The sequence below is a fragment of the Helicoverpa armigera genome, chromosome 4, assembly GCF_030705265.1.
Source record: "Helicoverpa armigera isolate CAAS_96S chromosome 4, ASM3070526v1, whole genome shotgun sequence".
Taxonomy (NCBI): Eukaryota; Metazoa; Arthropoda; class Insecta; order Lepidoptera; family Noctuidae; genus Helicoverpa; species Helicoverpa armigera.
In genome coordinates, this window is record NC_087123.1 from 10,992,680 (window position 1) to 11,012,068 (window position 19,389).

Genomic DNA, 19,389 nt, shown 5'->3' on the forward strand with positions numbered 1-19,389 from the left:
AAATAAACCTTCACAGACTTCAGTATTATTAAAACATTAAATAGTACACGTTGTAGGTACATATATAATTATATATCACACCTATGCCCCGTAATTTATACACCATAATGCATACTTTTCCTGCAATTCACACCATCAAAACTCCATCCAAGAAAACTGCGCCATATTTTTGAAGGCAAGGTATCATAGCACCATTAATTATGTGAACGTAGCGATAAGACTATCTAAGTAGGTCGCGGTTACGCCAACCCGAAATACGTTTGATCGATCACGGCAAACAACCTATTTTGATAACTACTATCAAATAACGTTAATCGCTTCCCTATGGAAAGAACCATGGTTATTTTGAACTGTGCAAATAAGGAAAGATATTCTGTCTAGTTCCGTAATGCAATTATATTATGAGAATGTAATTTTAATCTTCCATAGTTCATACATATGTAGTTACATAGTATAGGTACTACATAGGTACGGTATACTGCTGAGTTTAAGGGATAAAAAGTATATTTCTGTAGCCTACCATTTTGGAGACAAAACGTCACAAATGAGACGAAGGGTCAATGATTTCCTTTCAAAAGGGTACATCAATGACAGCTATTAATAAATATTGTAATATCGGCATCAAAATTAATATTGACTCTCCATTCTCCTTTCAGCTGCAATAAATAAATTCAATATTATGCAATTCTTAATATTTATCACAGAAATCTCGTGATGGACGAGTCGTAAATAAAATTTATTCAGCCATAACCGTCGCCATATTTATTTTGAATAAAACAACGTAAAATACTAACGTAAGAATTACAACCGACGTAAATCATTGCGGGGAAACAAACAATGAATTGTAGAAAATGTAAATACTGTGCGATATTAATGACTAGTCACAAGAAATGTGTTACGGATTTTGATATTCTGCCAAAAAGATCAAAGAACTGACCTTGAAGAACACATGCACTGATAAACACGCGATACTGAAGCACCTTTGTATGTTATATTACCTATAATAAAAAAAAAAACTTATTTTTTACCAAGAATTTTTCCTACAGCAGAACAGTACAGCATTCATAAAATGCTAGATTCGGAACTTCTAGGCCATACAAATATTTGTTCCGCTTGAAGCTCTAGTTCGAATGAAGGCCGTGTCCCAATCCAAATATAGTTTAAAGATGTTTATTTCTTGAAGTAAACACACTATTTGTAGCTTGTAGTAAACTTTGAAATTAAATTCATACTTTTAACTAAATATTCATCCTCCAAAGAAATTAATCCGAATAATAGAAAATATAGAGCAAACCGACAGTTGTAAACCTATTTATATTAAGTATCGAATATTAACACTACCATCTATTTATATCCTGGAAATATGTAAATTTGTAAGAAATAATATAAACTTTTTCATAACCCGCGGAAATAAACACAACAATCGTCCAGTCAGACACAAAAACATGTTAATGCTTCCCTCTTCACACATGACACTTCACACCAATAGCCCTTATGTAATGTCTATCAAAATATACAATAAATTACCAGAATCTTTAAAAAATGAAACAAGCCAAAATAAATTCATACGCGCACTCAAAAACATCCTTACTAACAAAGCCTACTACTCAATAAACGAATACATGAACGATAACAATATTGTCTACACACAACACAGTACATAACACATCACACTTTCCGATCTTGCAATATTTTGTTTTAGTATTTTTAGTGAATACGTGTTATCTAATTGTTTATAGCCTATAGTTTTATAGTTTAGTTGACTAGTCTTATGCTTGTTCCTACACAATTTTTTTTATGTTTAATAATAAGCTCAATTGTTGGATTTTTATATATTTTTTCTCTCTATAGATTTATTAATTATTATGTTAGTTGTAAGTTTAATTTTAATTTTATTTTGCTGTGCCTACAGGGTCCACAATTGTACCTAGCTCTAAGCCATATTGTTACACCTATTTTATACATTGTGGAATGCAAATAAATAATATGAATATGAATATAAATAATAATGAGATATAAATGTTCATAAGTTAAACAATTGTGGACGATAAATAGCAGTTAAGTGGCCGTCGACATTAGGACTTTACCAGCGGATTATGATCCCAGTCCGTGTTAGATCCCAAAGACAATTAAATAAAGCCTAAAGCCAGTTACACAAAGTTGAACAAAAGCGATGTTCCCGGGCCGGGCAACTTGTGGCCCGGACAAAGTCCTTTGTTTACGACTAATGTACGGCTTGCTTTGTCATTGTGCCTGAATTTTGACTTATTGTTGGGAAGTGACGGTGTGTATACGTCTCAAATATTCACAGTCAAAAATAACTGAAAGCCCTCTCGATACTTCCATGTGAAAATCGCGGAAAAGTTTTGAAATCATTACTAAAAGTATTTCAGCAAAATTAAACTTTTCCTGACTGTTCATGGCTCTTGAATATTTAGATAGCATGAAGGAATCAAATGAGTACAATTCATTTTCATTTCAAATTTTTTTACGTTCATCCTAATTTTAGTAACAAGATTTTATCCTTGGGTATTGCTAATTCCCAGCCGTATGAGAATAAATAAAAAAATCCAGCTTATCCGCATTGGCCTTCGAGTCTACCTGATACCAAGTTCAATAGAACTATCAATAATCCCATTAAACGGCTCCTCAACAATTGCATAAAAACTCATAATAATAGAATTCAATAACATTCAATTTTTAAGCATCAGAAATATTATATTTCATATTTTTATAATTCAAAAGAAATCATTTTGAACACAGCTGCTTCTAATGTTAACGAAGATTGAAATGCATTCAAATAGTGCAACGAAGGGAAGAATAAAAAGTTTTGTAAATAAAAGTTTTTGAAAGAGGAACCTACTTAGTACAAATACAGTTTTTTTTTTATAGCTGGCACTTAAAACGATGCTATATATCAATGTAGAAAGTAAACTCTATAAATAAACTGGAGAACTATTAAAACCCTATGTCATGAGCGAGATTACCTAAATGTTCTATGAAATTCCTCACTGAAAAATATTTTAAAATGTAAGTACCTAATTTAATGTACATTTGTAGTCTTTATATCTAACGTTGGAACTTGGAATGCAAAAAGTAATTAATCTTTTAAATCTCAAAAAGCGGCTAATCCATTACGACGATGTAGCCTCCGTTTGATTGATCACAATACTCGTTTGTTATAGGTACCCTTTTTCTACGCTGTCATGATTATTTTAAATTAAAAAGTAAAGATTTCGTTTCACTTTTTAATAAAAAGATAGGTTTGGTAATATCTTCTTCTAATCAAGTGAGCTTAGGTTTAAGCACCTAACAAGCCCTAGTGTCAGAGTTTTCTCAAATCCGCCTGACGGCCTCTGACGTGGAATTATAACAACGCAATATGGTAACATGATTTGGTAATATGATATTTAATGTGTTTAGGAAATATTTCATACTAAACATTCTAAAGCTTTATTTCTCCAAAATTACAATTAAAACTTCTATGTAACCAATTTCACAATTGGTCGATTGTAAAACTGGGTTATACTTAATAAGCAATATACTAGTAACCGATATACTATAACCAGGGTGCAGTCTACCGTGCGACCATCGCACGCCGCTCTGACCACGGAACCATACATCTTCACATCACTTCAATCATGCATTCCTATTTGTAACACCGTTTCACGTTTCGTTAGCTCTAAATTGATATTTTTTTGTTAAGAAATTGCTCATGTGTTTTTGTTGCTCTATTGGATTAGAAAGACCATTAGATTCTTCTCTTTTAAGATGAAGTATCTTTGGATGTTAATCTCGTTATGTATAATGTTCATGTAATTCTCGGTAAAGAAAAACAGTTTTACTCAATAGCCAGCTAAGTATAGCCAAGCAACATTGCAGGGTACGAATTAACAACGCAATCCAACCGGTAAACCGCTATTTATATTACAAACACATCGAATCACTGTAAATAGGCCTCATTACACCATGTAATAACTAATAACAACGTCTGACGTGTAATTTTGAATTTTCTATTTCCAATCTTAAAATTACGAAGCGCAATCGGCTAGAGTTCGGTCGTTGCCGGTTTGAATCGGCCAATCGTGGCGCTCGATTTGAAAAAGGAAGACGCTGTTGAGATATATAGGCTGCATTACCGTTAATGTTCGTCGGTTATTACCGGCCAGCTTATTGAAGAAACCTTTATAAGGAATAATATTGGTTATGGTTCTAGTTTTGTGTGAAAGTGCTTGTTCGGAAACCTACATGATTGTTATTTTAATAATCATTATTGTTTTACTTGTCTAGTATAATTTGAGCTTTGCATTTAATATTTGTAGTATATTTTTTTAATTCTAGAATTAATTGATCTACGAACATTGTTACTGATTTCAATCAAATAACGTTCAAAACAACAAAACAAACTATACAACATCTAGGGATTACAATCCTAACTTTTCCTAGACGGAATGTCTGAAAATATAGGATCCAATTTCGTTCAATTCCATATAAGTACCTTTTAGTTGCCAGCTTATTGCGGTTCGAGCCACAGAGCTGAAAAACGGAACAAAGTTATTTTACTTTTAAACATTGGATCTTCGATTAGATCTTTCATTTTAAAACTGTTTTTCTTTCTTGAAACTCGATTGAATGTATCTTTTTAATCATTGGTCACCGAGTCAATTCATTTTGTCTTTTCCTCCTTCTTTTCATTGTCACTCATTCTCATTTTCTTAGAAAATTAATACGGCTGACTCTACTTAACAGTCTTTTACCTATTTATTACGAAGAAATCTGCTTTCTCCTTCCTTGTACTTCTTTCGCCATCTTATTTGCAACTGTCTAAATATCTTAAATTATGGTATTATTACCAATATGCAATGCAGGAATAAAGGATTATTGCGATCATATACCTAAAATAAGATAACCTTTTCAGCAATTTTGCTGTCATTATAATGATCTCTAACTCCTCTACCTTCTTATCAAGTGAGCTGCAAGTTTAGTCACCTAACAAACCCTCCCTAGTGTCTGAGTTTTATCAAATCTGTCTGGTGGCCTTTAACATGGACTACTCCTCTATCAACATTACCCTTTGCTTTTCCATCATCTAATCTCCATCGTTCTCCACAGAGCTACCGCGGTCGCAAGCCCCTCGGAGGTACAGCGGGAGTGGCAGGCGGCGGGTGCCAGGCGTGGCCGCCGCAGCGTCTCCGAGCCCAGCGCCCCAAGCACCGGCAGCGCCGAGCCCAGCCCCGGCAACCACGCCCGCTATGAAGCAGGAACACCCTAGCCAGCCCATGGTAAGGATCTACTTAGTAATTTTCTTCCGAATAATCGGAGATGGGTATCGGTTCTCATATGTAGAACCTCGGTTGGCCCGTCATACTCTCCCAGGTTTCGTCGTAGTCGTAGGTAGTCGGCCCTTAGTTCTCTTCGTTATCTTCTTAGTTATCTTCGTTTGCCGAACTAACGAGCCTATGGATAGTCTTGGTATATTAGATGCCTTAATACTAAAAAAAGACATCTTACGCAAAAAAGCAGTTTCCTTGCATATGTCAGTACTTCTTGTAGAATCTAAGCGATACGAATTAGAGTCTGTTAATCCAATAATAAACTCAAGTAATATAGAACCTTCATCGTTCTAAACGACGTTATGCAGATACGTACAATGCAGTTCCCGTTCATTTTGCTAAAAGGAAATGATAGATCCAATTTAGCTTCGAGTCAATCTTCATCTTGGACTTGATTAGGTTCTGCACAAATTAAGACCTAGGATGCACGTTAGTGGTTACCATTCCTGTATAACGAAATTATGCAATTTGATATACTGGTAGCTACGTAGAGGTAGTAAGCTATGAAAGTTCCTTTAGTATTATGGCTCTTCAATTAATCTTAACGAAGTAACTAACTTTACTATGTACTTATCGACATTTTTATTTGCATTACAACCTTGCTGAGCTCGTAAAACATATTTTAACAGCTCGAACAGCGTCGTAAAAATTTATCTGTTTTCACATTTTGTTTGAATACAACTGCAATTATTGTGAATGGTCGCCATCATTAAGTTATTCAGTCCAAAAGTTAAAATTAATACCGTATTAAAACAGTAGTATTCCACTTATAATTAAGTTAATCGTAATATTTACTGGCCAGTTGACATGTCGACCTTAAAATAATGACACATTCGCTCGCCTTTATCCACGAAATTAACATTTGTGAAATAAAAGCCGCTGCGAAATTGTGTCGTGGAACGGAGCGTTATTACAAGCGTTCACGAGGAATAACACATGATTATGGTTTTATAACAGTAAAGTGAGGGATTTGCATAAGTGTATCATAACGAGCCATTACCATAATCGTTGTCATTTAATGTTCGGTTTTAACAAGCTGCATGATTGCTTTATAAGTAATTATGGGGCCGGACATAGTAATTGTTTTAATAAACGTATGACAGGTATATTTTTAACGATGGTTGGAACACCGGTGATGATTTGTACTTGTTTTAGTAAGTAAATAGCTTTTATGCGTCAGTGGTTTTAGCATACCTAGCAAATTCTTATAATTTCTATAGAGTTTTTAAAACATCCTGTAGTTATGCATATGAAAGCCATCTCGTAGTTTCTAATTTTCGTAATTGTCAATCGAAATTCAAAGTATCCAAATAACAAAAAAAAACAAAAGAGTCCAGAAACACATTGTTTTTTTCGTGTTTCATCAAACAAAACTTTTTAATTAAACCTTTTTTTAATTTGGCTGATTGTTGTTTTTTAATTTGGTTTGTAGCCAGTGAAGGCCAGGTTTACAACAATTAGGTTTAGTGACTGGTACAGCTATCTCTTCCGCAACATTTGGACACGTAAATTGTATGTAATTAACTAACTAATACTATAAGATTGTTTATGGACTGTTTATTTTCTAGCAATTTTTACATTTCTTGGTAGAAAGGGAGCAATTTCGAAAGTGTTATATTTTGAAATAAGCCTTAATACCTATCTACTTAACATAATTATAAAACTAAGTCGTATAAAAAGGATTAAAGACCTAATCTCGAAAGACAAAAAATACAATACAAAAAGAGAAATAATTCCCCGAAACTAAGTAAATTGAATTGTTAAATTTTCGTAGGTAAATGCGCTCAAACAAAGTTATTCAATTTGTTTGTTCCTTTTCGTTTGCAGTTGACAAAAATGTCTTTGTGACTGTTTTGATATAATTATAATTGAGTTTGTTTGGGCTATTGCTTTTTTGAAATGGAAGGGTAAAAAATGGTCGGTTCAAACAAGGTTTTATTTCGTGATGAGAATTTTTCCGTATGATAAATTAGAAAGATGTTTAAATTCTCCTTGAATTCTTTTGCAATATTAACAGGAGTAAATATTGAAAAGGTCGTAAATCAGACTTTGTAATAACCTACATAGTTGTGTACTACGTCATTAATATTTCCAATACTTGGTTATTTGAAGTTGAAAACTCTAACAACGGGTACATTGAGAGCACTACGTCTAGTTCAAATAACTACTACTTCTATAACAAGATGTCAAAGTGGGAAATTTTTAATTTGCGCCGCGGCTAACTTTGGCAATTTCAGTGCAGTAGGCGCCCAATTTATGATATTCGTTCGTACGCTTTTCTATTTTATTTTAAAACCGGCCAGTTATATGGCCGTAAGACTGTCGACTTTGCGTAATGAATAAAAACTTTTTTCATTTTAAAACAAACATTTTAAATTCAAATAAGTGTTCTTTTTTAGACCTTGCTTTTATTTTTCTTCCTTTTTATACATTTCCTACCATTTTTATGTATATTTTTCTTTAAAAAACTGACGATAAAAATCGTATATTATAAAAGGAAATAATATTAAGTTTAGGAAGCTCCGCTAACAACAATTTCTATTAGAAACACAGACAGTTGTTACAAATAAATTCAATTTGAGTGTGACAATGTACGGAATGTCCATTCATGGTAGAAATTGGCAATAATCGCCATAGTTATCAGAGAGCGCATTGTTCGGCGATATAATTCATTAATAACAACAAACACGATAAATTGTCCTTTATTGTCCGATAATATATTATTTGTGGAGTATTTATTTGCCTTTTATTGGGAATATAAACTTATAACTTTCGGATATATAGACTGACCTTTATACAACGTGTTAATAAATCTTGAATACGAAAATGATGCTTTAATTTTTCGCAATATTAAATCTGAACAAAAAAATATTCCCTTCCCATATTTTTTAATAATTATCTTTTATCTCCTTAGTCATAAATTCTCCATCGTATGGGGAGAGATGGCGTATAATTGTGTTCATTTATGTTCACAATGTAATTACGTATAGCGCTGTAATTTACGGTAACATTGTAATTGGGTAATAAATAGAGGTTCACCTAGCTGTTGTCGCGTCTATTTGGTTATTGTGTCTTTATTTCGATTATTTTTCCGACCCAAATATCGACCAATAGAATTGCACCATTCGACGTCACGTGGTACAACCTACATGGTATTATACTGATAATTTTTTGAATATTTTCTCTGGTCGTTGCTATGTCAAACTGACAGGTTGTGGCCGACATTTGGGACGGAAAAATAATCCCCGATACCACGAGCTTCAAAATTCTCTGGCATTTCCCTCAAGGTTCCTGCAAACAAATAAAGTCGTCAAGTTTTCCAGGAAAAATCACTCGCGCTTCGCGCTCGTGATTTTAACCTGAAAACTTGACTCCTTCATTGTTTGCAACGAATATCGGGAAATACCCGATAATTTTGAAGCTCTTGTATATTATAAGTGAATATCTGTAGTCGAATTTCGAATGTCTGATCTTGTATTAAGATTCTGTGGTAGGTACCTAATGAAAGAAATTTCCCGCGAAGAAATAACAAGCTTTTTAAACCGTTGGCGCTGTAGCATTTTAATGTCAAATGCTCAAACTATTTCCCTTGTAATGTTTCAGAATTAAAAAAAAACATTTGTCTACGGCAAAGCCCAATTTTTTTGTGTCATGTGATATTTGCTTCCGTATTCATGATTTAGGAGTATAGTTTATAAAATGTTAGCAACGTGAAACCTATCACACTACACATCACAGGTTGACAGGTACCATAGAATAAGTAATCAGTCAGAAAGTGCCTAAACAGCGCGCCCAGTAATGCTCGTAAACAAGAATAACCTCGTTATAGAATCTCATTACGACGACATAACAAAGTTTTAATTACGAACGACGTACGTACGTCGGCATGTTAATAAAATATTACTCAACTTCGTAAAAGGCATCCCCCTTCGTGCTGAAATTAAAATCTTAGAAACTTCAACGAGTTCCGAAGAAGCATTACATTATAATTTGTTGCGTAACATATTTACTTGGTCCTGTCGACGCTTAACATGCTTAAGTTTTGTAATTTAATAATTTCCTTCTGTAAGAAAGCGTTATTAGAAAAAAGTACTGTAATAGCTTTTCAGGCTGTGTCTATTTTCATTTGAAACAAAGACTAACTTTAACTTCAAGAAAATTACTATAAGATTTCATTAAATTACTTCAAACATGTGTTAGAATTACAAAGTCCTCTAACAAAAGAGTAAAGTGCCTAAATATATTCGTCATTACATCCAACGGTTGGTCATATAACTCAGTATGACGCTAACACAAACAGTTTGACGGCCTCGGTCATCGTGTGATTACGTTAGGGCAGTTCACACGATACATAATGTAGTAAACAATGCTTGTAGCCTCGACACACATAACACAATATTAAATGACTTGTGCGCTAATTATCTAAAACGGTATGACTATTGTAAAAATGCGGTAAGGACAGCGGTGGTTAAGTTTAACTTATTTAAATTGTTTATGGATGTTAAACGTAGGAAAATATTGTTATATCTGGCTGACTGAAAATTATCCTACGACCAAGGACTGCCCAAGATTGTTCTCGAATGATCATTGAAATATATAGATTCAAAGTGACAGCAGCAGGATAAATCAACAAACTTATCAAGTATATAAATAAATACGTAAAGATTTTACTGAAAAAGGTTGTGTAACAAAAATGTAGAATTGTAATGGTTTTGAATAATAATTTAAAACAGTGTTTTGTGTTGCAGGCACCAATGCCATTCTACGCGGGAGATCCGAACCGCTTCCCGACGGCGTGGCAGACAGATCCGTCTCAAGGTAATATCACTGCAGATTTATAATGTTTCATATGAGTAGTATATTCAATCAGAATGTTGAAGGCGATTTTTGGAAAATCCCATATACAGAAGTCTCAACAACTATGAAGTCATCTATAGATGCCGTCTTCTCGTCGACTAACGATTTTCTCATTCTCATTAACTAATACTAGGTATTTTTGTAAATGAGTGGTGTCCCAAAATAGCATATTTATTTTACAGGTTGGCAGAACCAGTTCATCCAGCAACTTCCCACACAGACTGGGCAGACGACGCTGGACTACCAGGGCAACCACACAGCGTACGCTACATCTCCGCACTACCAAGCCAACACCACGTACACCGTCCAGAACGTCGCCACCGCCTTCGACGCCAGCAATAACACGTACTACCAGGCTGGCATCCAGTCTGTGCCTGCCCAGCGGCCGCCCTCCAACCGCGGCGCCTACACACGTGCCATCGCCCAGAGCGCCTCACTACGCAACAGATTACCAACAACAGTACGCTCAGGCAGCAACACCGGGGCAACCTCCGGCAATGATTCACGACCAGCCTCAGCCGCATCCTACCAAAATTCCGTTCCAACAACAGCAGCTGGCTACACTGTCAGTCAACAATCTTACGATCGCACAGAATACTCTCAAGAACATCAAGAAGAATATTCCAACCCTGAAAATGGGTCGGGAGATACCAGCAACGAGGGCGAGAGACAAGAACAAAATACGCCTAATGGACAGCATTCGGGAAACGCCGAGCCTGGATACCTGCAGGGGAGCAACGGTCCGCGAGCTTCACTCGATTGTAGCGGGTATTCGGGCGGCTATAATAGCGGGCAGTACAGAGAGAACGGGCAGCCACAGAACCAGAACGAATGGCAACAACACCAGTGGCAGCACAACCAAAGAATACAGAACCAACAGTTGCAAAACCAACAGCAGCAAATACAAAACCAACAGCAACAGATACAGAACCAGCAAATGCAAAACCAACAACAGCAATTGCAAAATCAGCAGCTGCAGAATCAATTGCAAAACCAACAAATGCAGAATCAACAGATGCAGAATCAGCAGAGGCAGCAGGAGGATGAACAGCAGATGTTCTCGCAATCAGACAGGGTGAATTTGAACTCGAGACTGAAAACGATGATATTAAACAAACAGAACCACACCCGGGACGGCACTAACACACCGCCGGACAAAGGTGACCCAGGAGAAGGGCCGCCTCGGGTAATTGACGATAGGAAGACCGGAGGCGTCACTGTCAATGACGATAGAAACACTACCGGTCATTTTTTATCGTATAGCCACCATCTCCGAGATAATTACCGCTTAGGCGAACAGGCGTATTCTGTCGCTGGTAATTATTCACAAAACACCCAAGCCTATGGCGCGGGTGAGTTCGGAGGTGGTGGCCACCAAGTATGGGAGGGGGACAGAGGTCCCAAGAACTTTGATAAACACGCTTCGACCAAGAACGTAACTAAAGCTCCACAAAGTTGCCGTCTTACGCAGACATGAGAGGACAATACGGTACATACTCAAACGTACCCTATGAAGCGCAAAAGTATGCAGAAGTTTATAGTAATGATAGTAGTTTAAGTTATACTCAACAAGATAGTAAGGATTTTCAATCAAAAATGCTCATTGGACCAGTATCGGAGATGAATCAACAAAACTGTAACCCACCTAGGGACACAAACGCACAAAGAAGAGCTTATGAAAGTAGGGAAGCATATGACGCCAAATTTAGGCATCCTTCGGCACCTTTAATTCCTAAATTGGAGATGCCTGATACCTATCAATATCATAAGGATGATAGATTATTAAAAGCAGAGCCACAGAGGCTTATGAATCAGGCTACATATCTAAAACCAAATGAAATGCCTATCAATAATACGTACAGAGAGTTTCCGAACGGCGCAGCAAGGCCGCAACAAAATACCGTTCTGCCTCCGATATCGACTATCAAACAGGAAAATTTTGGGCAAAAGCCTCAGCCATATCAGAATTTCCAAAACTTCCCTTATTCGGAACCTGCAAAGCGACCAGAACCGGCTGAAACTTTCGCACAAATACCACGAATGCAGGAAAATATGGGCTTCCAAAGATACCATCGTAACTTCACTGATCCAAAGAATAAGGAGCCAGAAAAGCCTGCTGATAGAACGACTCCAGTTGATCCGAAACCACCGTATTATATAGAACAGATAAAGTCTGAACATTCTCCACCGGGGCATAAAATATACAAAAACCTGCCTTACAACCAGCCTCCAAGGAATGAGCCATATCTTTACCCGGGAGACGGTGGGCCAGCTTCTATTAGAAACGAGGTTGGGTACTCTTGTTGTCGCCAAGGATCTACTAAGAAACCGCCACCTGAACATCTAAGAGACGGCGCTTGCCCTGGACTTCAGACTAAAGATGAAATATTAGAGGATGATCCAGATGCAGAGAAAGGTGATCCTAAAGCTCCATCAAAACCCGGCACTCCAGTTCCTGATTTAGCAAAACCTAAAGAGAACCAGTTCAATTATTCCAAAGAATACCTTGAAAATCTAGAAAGGTTAAGAAACAATTCTAGAACCGAAGTTCCTGATTGCAATTGTTTTCCGGCTGATAAAAATCCTCCGGAACCGGGCAGTTATTACACTCATTTAGGTAAGTGAAATTCAGTCAACGTACCTACTGTCTTCAGCTAGGAAACTTCAATAATTCTTTTGCTTTCTTGTTCAGGGGCTGCATCAACTTTAGCAGAACTAAGGAAGGATCTAGAAGCTCGAACTGGTTTATCTGGCAAAGAGTTGAGGATAGAGAAGATCTGTTATACTGGAAAAGGGAAATCGGCACAGGGCTGCCCGATGGCTAAGTGGGTGAGTGTATGGATCCCAAAACTCATTCTTACTAATCAACACTTTAACCCAAGCAAATATTTAACAGTGTAAATATAGCGAACATAGCTGATTCATCTTATTCTTTAGAAATGAATATTTTACTCAAACCTTAATCGTATTGTTACAGGTGATAAGACGTGCAAATTACACAGAAAAAGTATTAGTAGTAGTGAAATTCCGTAACGGTCACAAATGTGCCACCTCCTGGATCGTCGTTTGTCTGGTTGCCTGGGAAGGCATTCCGCAATCTGAAGCTGATCTGGACTACACACTTCTGTCACACAAGCTCAATAGATATGGTCTTCCAACTACCCGCCGATGTGCCACTAACGAGAATAGAACCTGTGCTTGTCAAGGTAAGTATTTTCGTCACATATACTTAACTTTTTATATGGCAAACGTGAAAAGCTGAAAATCTGCTGAAGTTATAAGACAAGAATCTTGCAATTTGAAAATCTTTAGTAATTGATTAACTTTGTTTGCAATTATTCAGTAAGATTTTTCATATTTGTTATATGATTGTAGATTAAATGTGAACTAAAATACACTCGATAGCTCACCATGCCAAGCAAATTTTTCATCAACAACATCTAAAGAATCCTTATTCTCTTGCAGGCCTGGACCAGAGACCTGCGGTGCCTCATACAGCTTCGGTTGTTCCTGGTCGATGTACTACAATGGATGCAAATACGCCCGTTCAAAAACCGTTCGCAAATTCCGTCTGTCTGTGAAGACTGAGGAAAGCGAGATAGAAGAACGCATCCATGTGTTGGCGACGTTACTCAGCCCTTTGTACATGAACCTCGCACCGAAGGCCTTTGAGAACCAGATTCAGTTCGAGAAGGAGGCATCTGACTGCAGGCTTGGGTTTAAGCCGGGACGACCGTTTTCAGGTATGTAGATCTATCTACTTACATAGGGTGCTCTAACAAGTGGTGCTCTAACAACATGTATGAGGTATCTTCTCTGTAACATCCATAACGTTTCTTTAACTCTCTGTTACGTCCACAATGTTTGTTGAAGAACCCCAACCCATAACACCAATTTCATCATACCTTATAATATTTTAAAGGTCCTTGTCTGACAAAATCTTCGTCTTATTCCAGGCGTAACAGCATGCATCGACTTCTGCGCTCACGCCCATCGTGATCTCCACAATATGAACAATGGCTGCACCGCCGTCGTCACGCTCGCGAAACATCGTTCCCTCACCAGACCGCCTGATGAACAACTGCATGTACTACCCCTCTATGTCCTGGATACCACTGATGAGTTCGGCTCCAAAGACGGACAGGATGAGAAAGTGAAGAGCGGAGCCCTTGAGATACTCGATAAGTGAGTGGTGATGTACAAGTTTTCTTACTGTTCAATGACTTATTTATATCCATTTCCGATACCACAGATTTGGCTTTTTTAAATAGAGCAGTAACTAATAAATTGATGACTTATTTCCAGGTACCCTATGGAAGTGCGAGTACGATCGGTCCCGCTGCAACCATGTCGCCGTCACGGCAAGAAGAGAAAAGACGACGAGAATTCAGAATCAAACACATCAACTAACAGCAATAACTCACAGAGCCCTGGCAATAATCAGAAGAAATCTCAACAGTCTCCGGCGCCTAGGACTCCTCAGCCGGCTGATGCAAGGAATAATGCCAGTCCTCGAAGTCAGAGTAGCGCGTCACCCAGGGCCATCACACCAGCACTCAACCAATCGAACCCTTCAGCGTTCACTAATAACTCACACTACAACTCCGCATTCGTCAACCCTAATATGCAACACCAGAACCCAGGACTTATCAATCCCAATTTAGGCAACCCTGCGCTGTTAGACATGGCGACGATGATAGATAACTTTACAGATGCTCAGCTACAAAGCAATCAGATATCCAGCACTGTATTAGACTCGCCATACAATCCATACGATCAAAGTTATAATTTACACCATCAAAATGCTATTTACAATCCAAATCATGTATCGCCGATAGTTGAAGGCAATCCAATTCAGAATCACCAGAATCAAAATCCTAATCCGAACCCAAATCAACTACCAAGTTTCGCCGCTGGATTACAGAAAGGGAGCAACAGTTCCCCAACCAAATGGCCCCTCAGAACCAATGGCCGGACTTCGCTAACACGGAATTGTTCAACAATGTTGTTAAGGAGGATCCTGATTCTACTACTGCACATTTGAACGTTGCTCCTAATAATTACAGCCCAGATTCGAGCAGGAGCGAAACTAATTCAGATCCAATGTTGCCAAAAGTGACCCCAGAGCCTGAGAAACAAAATCTAATAGCTGACATCACAAACAAAATTCCTGAATTTGACATGCCCACTTCACCGCGGTTAACTGAGATATCACAAAACTCTCAGAGCACGCCAGCTTCTCCAGCGCCTTCGCAGATCCCAGAACTCAAGTCACCGAACAATGAATTAATGAATTCGGATGCTCGTAAAAGCGTGTGGAAGTCACCGGATTCTAAGAATTGGGACCCAAAACCCAAAGATCAGGCAACACCTGAAAACGAGAACTCATTATTTAGAGTACCAAAAGCAAGACCTCCATCTAGGTCACAACATACTAATCCACCCGAAGCTATTGAGAATTCAACTTTTCTAAAACCATATCCGCCTTCAGACAGGCCTCATTTAAGCCAAGGCTACGAGCACAGGAGTCCATATGACAGTAGATTGAACAATACTGCGCCACAAACATCTACTTCCCAAAACAACTTCACGATTAACCATGAGGAACAGAACATGCAGGCGGCCGCTAATAAACAAGTTCCCGAGTTTGCTGGCAACAACTTCCACCCCGTCAATCAGAACACTTATGGCAATCAGGCACAGATACAAAGTTATGGCAACTACCCGCAGGTTGCGAACGCCTATTCCTTCCCACCGAATCCGTACGGACATTACAGCCCATATGAGAATACGTACAACGATTACAACAGCTTGGCGTATTACAATGCTGAGAAATACAAAAGGGAAGAGCTTCTCAGGAACCCACATTGCTACAACTCCTATGGGTACCAATATAATCCAAACTTTGCTCCTAACTTCTATCAAAATCCAAGTCCAAATTGGTGCCAATCATCACCAAACTGGTGCATATACCCGCCACCATTTTCCATTCCATACCCACCAGAACCGCCAAAAGCTGAACCTATTGGCGAAGTAACTGAATTCACAGAAAATTTAGATTGTTTCAAAGACGGTCAGATGGGTGGCGTCGCTATAGCACTGGGGCATGGAAGCGTTCTGTTTGAATGTGCGAAGCATGAAATGCACTCTACAACTGCAGTCAAAAGTCCGAACAGAGTGAATCCCACAAGAATATCTCTTGTTTTCTACCAACACAGGAATTTAAATCGTCCCAAACATGGTCTTGAAGAATGGGAGGAAAAGATGAGGTTAAAGAAACTGGGGCTGAATCCTCCAACGCCGGGTACGCCAACCCCGGCCTCAGCAGCCGTGTCGCCCGCTGGTACGCCAACGCCGGAACGCGCCGAGAAGGCATCAGCGGGGCTGCCGCCGCTGTCGGTGCTGGTGGAGGCGGCGGCGGCGGCGCGGCGGCGCGGGGAGGTGCGGCTGCGGGCCGACACGCAGACCACGATGTCGTGGACGACGCTGTTCCCGATGCACCCGTGCACGGTGACGGGCCCCTACCAGGAGTCGAGCACCTGACGCAAGCTCGCGCCGTCCCGCGCGAACACCAACACGAGACGCTCCGACGTCCCTTCCCTAGCTATGTAAGCTCTATGTTGCCTTTCGATTTTAGAAGTCTTCTAATCGTCGATTAGAGCCGTCGTGCTTTCCAATATATTTTGTAGTTCCTCGATTATGATAAGTATTGTGTGTGGCGCGGCACTGGTCCGCTGCGCTGCGCGGTTGAAAATCCAGCGATTCCTTTATGCATTTAAAAATTGGAATTGAGTACCGTTTGTAACTGAAATATTTTTTAAAACGTATACCGAGTGAGTTTTAATCAAAGATGTAACTTTAAGTTTTAATTTTAAATAGTGTTTATCGCATTTCAGCTAGTCTTACGTTACGTTAGTATCGATTGTGTATTTTGTCAAAATGACCGTAATCGTGTAGATTTTTTTGTATATTCTTGTCGTATGTTTTAAGTTAACGATCGTTGACCCGACCACAGAGCGGTTAGTTTAATTTTAACAGACTATTGCTGTATAAAATAGTGACGTTAATGTAGGTTTTGTCTGCATATTTTGTCGATGTTTTTTTCTAATTAAGCGCATAATCGAAAGTTTTGTGCGACACAATGATCTCATAAACTACTAACCCTACATTATGTAAAGTTTATCAGAACAAAAGTACAAAACACTACATTGAGAGCGGTCGAAGGGCCGCGGCCGGCGTCATGGCGCCGGCTGGTGGCGGATACATTCGGCGGTCGTGTTTATTCATATTTTTGTACCTTTGTCTGTCAATTAGTTGTTTTATTTAATTTGTAATGTTAATTACCATTCCTGTCATTCTGAACATTTGTTTTGGCTTATATTTTAATGGATTTAAATATGAAATGAGGGCGATCGCGCCTTAGTATTTTACCACAAAGATACGAGTGCTTTTCTATTAGGTTAAGACGTGTGTATTTTTAACTTTTTAGAATATTTAACTTATTTATATTGTATTACGTGAACCATTATCGTATCATTTTCTTTGTAATAATTTTAGTGTTACTGTAGACATTAATATTTAATATATTTGCTTTACGGCTCGATCATTAAATTATTACAGGTTGTTTTATGCATGTTTCAAGATCGCCTTCTTTATTTGTCAAATCGAGTGCCTGTATGTTTGGCTATAAATATTAATTGATATTATATGATGAATCTGATTTTTCGACTATATTATTATAAATTGTGACGTTATTGTTTAAGATTTGCGATTGCATTATACGAACATTCTTCTTACTTAGTGACGATAAAATTTTATAAAATTAGATACCATACAATAAAAGATGAATAATAAATTACATACGTTTATATAAGATAGAATATTGCAAGGTTAAAAAATCAATTTTCAGGCGCTTGGAAAGATTATAAAGTAGGCATATTATTGAAAATGAATGAAACCATACTGATGAATAGTTATTAATATATAATTAGAGTAAGGAAAGTTTGTTTTAAAGATTAAACTATTGATATAGTTTATATTTTTTACGTGTACGTATTTATTGAATGGTAAATTTATTGGGACGAACGTGAAAATTATTTATAGGTACAAGTTTTGGATATAACAAAACTTATAAAACTAAGCAATAATAGACATCGGGGTCTATGTACATTGTAACGTAGGAGTGAAAATATTAAAATTAACGAATGGTGCGATATTGTCGACGGTCTTATGGTAACGCTTGACGTTTTACATACCGAAATATGCCTAAATTGTATTCGGATATTATTTGTGTATTGCATTGGTAACATGCCCTGTTATTCTTGCCATTAAACAGTTGCCAATCGTTGTAACTCTTCAATTCTCAATGCATTGTGTGAAAAGACATATCAGAAGCAATCACAGTATTTTTAAATGGTATACACGTAACAGTACAGTTGGGATATTTGTAAAACTTTATAGAATCATAATTGCAGTGGCAAAGTTTTGACACCAAAAAGTTTAAATTGTAAATTGTTGGACAACCTCATTTGTATGAAATTGTATCATTTAGGTCACATTAGAAGCCTGTGATATACATTAACTGCGAGAGTGCTTGAATGTATGTCTTTCTTCAGTGTGATTGACGCGTCTGAAGTTCTGAAGCATTATTGCGAAACTTGAATACTTTTCAAAACCAAAACGACCAGTATTGTCAGATTGTAACCAAAAATGTTTTTTTATGTTATTCTTATGATGTGGGTATGGGTTTATTACCAATGTCGTTTATAAGAGTGTTAGGTCGCGGGTTCAATGCTCGCCACGTTTGAGTTAGGCGAACTTATTGTGTAACAATATTTTTATTGTCTTCTGCCAAAACAAAGAGTAATCGAATGTGTCATGTAAATAGAACTACCATTATTTATTAATACAATTAATTTAAAAAACTTTCTCTTGTTTTATTTGTTTGAAATCCTATTTCTGATCATAACACTACAATCACTTTACACACCTGGTACACTACGTACAATTAAAATGTGAGTTTTGGCTTCAATACTGTCAGTAAAAAATAAAACTACTTATGTATAAGTAATCACTTAGCACCAATATTCAAAACTAGGTAAGTCTTGTTTTTGGAAAACTATTTACTTTCAAGGAATTCAGATAAGGCAAAAACTATGTGATTACGAATGTAGGTACCTATTTACGGGTGGGGTAGTCT

At 37.5% G+C, this 19,389-nt stretch overlaps 1 protein-coding gene across 1 annotated transcript in view; it reads left to right on the forward strand.

Moving 5' to 3' along the window:
- Tet (Ten-Eleven Translocation (TET) family protein) overlaps positions 1-17,120 on the forward strand; it is a 94,331-nt gene extending 77,211 nt beyond the window's left edge. The window contains 10 exon segments of the mRNA XM_064034249.1: positions 5,113-5,282; positions 10,082-10,151; positions 10,373-11,664; positions 11,667-12,807; positions 12,883-13,019; positions 13,168-13,400; positions 13,656-13,933; positions 14,147-14,375; positions 14,496-15,222; positions 15,225-17,120. Of these exon segments, the coding sequence (XP_063890319.1) occupies positions 5,113-5,282; positions 10,082-10,151; positions 10,373-11,664; positions 11,667-12,807; positions 12,883-13,019; positions 13,168-13,400; positions 13,656-13,933; positions 14,147-14,375; positions 14,496-15,222; positions 15,225-16,733 (5,786 nt within the window). The 3' untranslated portion in view covers positions 16,734-17,120.
- Positions 17,121-19,389: the final 2,269 nt, after the last annotated feature.